Source organism: Aplysia californica, unplaced genomic scaffold, assembly GCF_000002075.1.
Source record: "Aplysia californica isolate F4 #8 unplaced genomic scaffold, AplCal3.0 scaffold00013, whole genome shotgun sequence".
NCBI lineage: Eukaryota > Metazoa > Mollusca > Gastropoda > Aplysiida > Aplysiidae > Aplysia > Aplysia californica.
This window is the reverse complement of record NW_004797283.1, coordinates 2,897,539-2,902,074: the sequence shown is the minus strand read 5'-3', so window position 1 is coordinate 2,902,074 and position 4,536 is coordinate 2,897,539. Positions and strand designations below refer to the sequence as shown.

General features: G+C 38.0%; 1 protein-coding gene across 1 annotated transcript in view; it reads left to right on the top strand.

Moving 5' to 3' along the window:
• LOC101857617 (elongation of very long chain fatty acids protein 5) overlaps positions 1-1,182 on the top strand; it is a 10,102-nt gene extending 8,920 nt beyond the window's left edge. Inside the window, exon 5 of the mRNA XM_005090187.3 lies at positions 917-1,182. Coding sequence (XP_005090244.1) covers positions 917-1,127 — 211 coding nt within the window. The 3' untranslated portion in view covers positions 1,128-1,182. The remainder of the gene's footprint in view (positions 1-916) is intronic.
• The last annotated feature ends 3,354 nt before the right edge of the window (positions 1,183-4,536 follow it).

Here is a 4,536-nt window from a genome sequence, read left to right as displayed (position 1 = left end):
CCGGCAGTCTTTAGGCCATTCCCAAAGGGGGGATAGGGATATTAACCTTTCTTATGCTCAGTAAAATTGTAAATGGGCTGATTCATCAATGTTATGCTCATAACTGTGCCTGCACTGCTGCTTTTTCTTTCCTAATCCTTACTATTGTCATTTTTTCTCTACTTTTTTTGTATGTTTGTCTCAATCTTGTGACCCGCTATTTCGTGGGTGACTTGATAGTCAAAGCAGACTTTGTGCTGTTGAAGCTAGAGAGGTGAGCAGAGTAAGCCTGATTCCCTGTAAGGACTTCTCTGTTGACACCCACCCCTTGGTGCTCCTATGACCTTATGCAGCACGGTAAAAAACTCTACTAAAACTAAAAAACTAAAAGCAGCTGCGAGCGCCGTAAAACCTTACTAAAAAAAGTTTTGTTTTAATATAGTGCAATTTATTACAGTCAAAATTGTCGGAGACAGCCACCTCTTGTTGAGAAAAAAAATGGTTGTCTTTGACAGGTGAATACCTTGGACAGTGTCATTAAAATATTGAAGAAAAAGAAACTTGATGGAATGGGTCATTTGTACAGGTGATTTTCTTGGCAAGGTGGTCGTTAGGGCAGATTTCACTGTTCTATTTATCTTTTGTGTTGCCTTAGCAAGAGGACACACGTGGGTGGTTGGCGGGTGCTCTGGTGTGGTTTGCTCCCTCTTTCCTATCAGACATCTATCATCTTTATTTCCCCTTCTTCTTTTTTGTGTTTGTTACTCCCTTGTAACACCTCTAATCTCCGGCACTTATATGACCTTATTGTGTTTCAAGTGCTGTAAAACTCTTACGAAAATAAAAAAAAGCAAGAGGACACATGACGCCATTTTTTTAACTCTGGGAACATTACATTGATTGAAGTGTATCATGTCTCAACCTGTTTCATCAACAGCCCCCCGAAGTGGAAGAAGCAGATGACTCAGATCCAGATACTTCAGTTCATCATTGGATTCATCATTGCATTTTACGGACACCGCTACCATCACTTCTGTGTCTACAGCATGTTCTATGGCGTCACCATGATTGTTTTATTTTCCAATTTTTATTACCATGCATATGTGAAAGTGAGGACAATCAAAGAGAATGCAAAGAAAAAGTGCTAAATTGGTCACATTTCACCTGGGATCTTTCGCTCATTGGCAAAAATATGCTCAGAAAGGAAGTGTTTAGTGAGCACTATGCAGCACATCAATGTGATTCTTTAAAATGCAATTAGGTCAGGTGAATTATTGATCTGTAGCATGACAGCTTTTATGAGTAACAGCATATTCCAAAGGTTTTATCATGTTCTTAATATAAGAATGCTGACAAGATTACCGATTGTATAGCTAGTTGCATGGTAACTTTCACTTTGATGAAAGCCTTAAGCTGTTTGTTTTACACTGAGAGTTTGTAGGACATTTCATTGTGTTGTTTGTACAAGGAGCAAACGTCAGTGACTTTTTTGTCTAGAGCTGTGTTGTTTTAGTCATCATATTCATGCCGGCTGCATTGTGATAAAAGAGAAGCGAGTCATCATCTGCGAACATTCCAGTGTGTCAGCTCGCGCCTGGTTCAGGTTTTACTTTCAATTTTTCCTCAAAGTAACAAATACTCATACCTTGTATCTGACTACAAATGCTCATGACCGCATTATGTTATAGAGCTCCCACATGATATTGATATGTTACGGGATTATAAGTTTCGAGCTTCACACCACAAAAGACTTCTTAACGTAGATTGCTTTTATAAGTTGTTGATCCTACCAGTATGTGTCCTTTCACTCTTCAAGTCGTGTTTAGAATGTTTTGCAATTGAATGGAGGTGAGGATGTACAATGTATGGTCGAAATAGTCCAAGATGGCTACCCACCAGGAAGGAGAAAAGTGATTGTCTTAGACATGTGGTAAAATAAAATGCATGGGGAAAAGGGGAAGTGATCATTTGTACGCACCATTGTATTGTATATGTGTCCGTTAAAGCAGGTTGAACCGTATGTTTACCATCTTTTGTTGGAATGGGCTTTGGTTCAGCTTTTTAGTTGAAATGTGTTGATTTCTGTTCTTGCCACTGGCTATAGCTACTTAACGAGGTTTTTAGGGGTTTGCCTTTTTTACAGGTCCATCCAGAGCACAAGTCTCAGAATGACAAGATTTTGTTTGTTCCGCAATATCGCAAAACATAATTTTATCGCATATTATTACCGATAATTATTCATTTACTACAGCGGAGTCTACTAAAATGGAAATCTGTGGGACTGCAAAATTTTGTATGGTTTCACTGTGTTTTCAGTTTAATAATAATAATATAATAAATAGCATTTTTATAGCACATAACCCGCTCTACAGCAAGCTCTTTGCGCTTTGCACTATATATATATATTTTTACCCCAGCAGACCATAGAACACTCAGAAACATTGTCAGCTTCCTGGGAAGAATACAGCAAGCAGCTGATTAAGCGCTCAAACACTAACAAGCTGACAGGATCTTTTACTGTCTGAAAGTTTAGAAAGATTACTCAAGATGAAAACCAGAGGGATTCTATTTTTCTTTCAGTTTAGTTGACTCCACTGTATTTCCTCAGTAGTAGAGCATTCTGTGGTTGCCACGTATCCAGCGTATCTGGATAGCGATCATTGCTACCAGCTACATTCTTGTTCTCAGAGGTTTTATACTGAGGGTGTACTGTATAACATTTTTTATTATAAGCTAGAGACGTTTTATTTATGCAGAATATGTAGCAATATTTTTCTTATACGGCATATATATATATATATATAAATAAATTTGTACATTTGTTTATAGGATGCATCTTCTGTCTGTTACCCTCTCGGTTGGGAAAAATAAAGAACGTTTCTTTATCACTGAAAATTAGAGACACTTGTCATGAAAATGTCCCTAAATTTGGTTGTTTGGCTGTTTACCAACTTTCATATCTTGAAATCCAGCTCTGAACTGATAGATGCACATTTTGATTAATTTTTTCACAATAACAATTGTTAATTAATTATTTTCAAAGCATCATCTACCAAATAATATAGTGAATCAGATGAAAATTGAAAAATGTATATTTAGGAATTATAGACAATTATGAGTAGTTAGAAATTTGTATCTCCTGGCGTTTTTTATTTGCCACATTTACCTTTACTTTAGTTTTGATTTTACTCATGTTATTGGTCTCTCTGTTTATACCGCTCACACTGTCCCGGTCTTGTGACGTCAATCTTTGATGTTGTCACAAGTTATGGTTGCATTAGTTTATGCATAAACCGTGCCTTTCTTGAGCAGCCTCTTTACTTGAAGTCTCATCGAGTATTTCTGTTGTCACCTCATAGTGATATTTGATAACTTTTCTGTTGAGGCTGTACATGTTTCTAGGTTTTTAACCTCTGCATGTCTTTAGACCATTCTCAAAGAGGGGACATTTCTCGTTCAAGCATAGTAGAATTGTACATGGGCTGACTCATGTCACGCTCATAACTGTGCCTGATCTACAACAGGGAACTGCTGCTTTTTCTTTCCTGATCCTTACTATTGTCATTTTCCTCTACTTCTTTTGTATGTTTGTCACTCTCTTGTGACCTGCTATTTTAGGGTGCCTTAATAGTCGAAGCAGACCTTGTGCTGTTGAAGCTAGAGAGGTGAGCAGTCTAAGTCTGATTCCCTGTAAAGACTTCTCTGTTGACTCCCACCCTTTGGCGCTCATATGACCTTATGCAGTTGCGAGTGCCGTAAATCCCTCAACTATAAAAAAAAGAAAAATAACCTCTGCATGACTTCTTGCATATGATGCAGCGCCTTCTACTTATGGCCAGTTGTTGGCAAAAAATTGTTGTACGATATTAGTAAGTCTGGAGAAAGTTAAGTCTTGAGTGTCATATTTTTCACCAACTTTTAACAACGGTGCTCATCATGTTTACGTAACAACGGTGATGATTACGACATATCTCATGATTTTTTGTCTCGGATATCTCATGTTTTCTTGTCTCAGATATATCTCATGTTTTTTTGTCTCGGTGAAGTGTTTTTGGTGCGTTATGAAAAACACTCATTCTTATTTCCTCCCTTTGACTGCGTCCTTTCTCTTTGTGTCCACTGCGTTCAGTTGTGTTGTTTCTGGTAACGGTACTTTGCATAGTCCACGATACATGCATTGCCATCATCAGAAGCATACAATGGGTGGTTGGTGGGTGCTCTGGTGTGTTTGCTCCTTCTTTCCTATATAAAATCTGTCGTCTTTATCTCCCCTCTTTCTTTTCTGTGTTTGTTACTCTCTTGTAACACCTCTAATCTTCGGCACTTATATGACGTTATATTGTGTTGCAAGTGCCGTAAAACTCTTACTAAAACAAACAAGAAGCATACATTTTTCCATTTGGTCAACAATGCAGTGAGTGTTTCAGCATTTTTAAATCACTATTTATACTATTTCTGTAAGTTGTAAGAGGGGGGGGGGGGGGAACTACGTGGGTGGAGGGGGGGGGGAAGGGGGTATGATTGTACCATGTGTGTTTTTTCCTACAAGAAACTTTA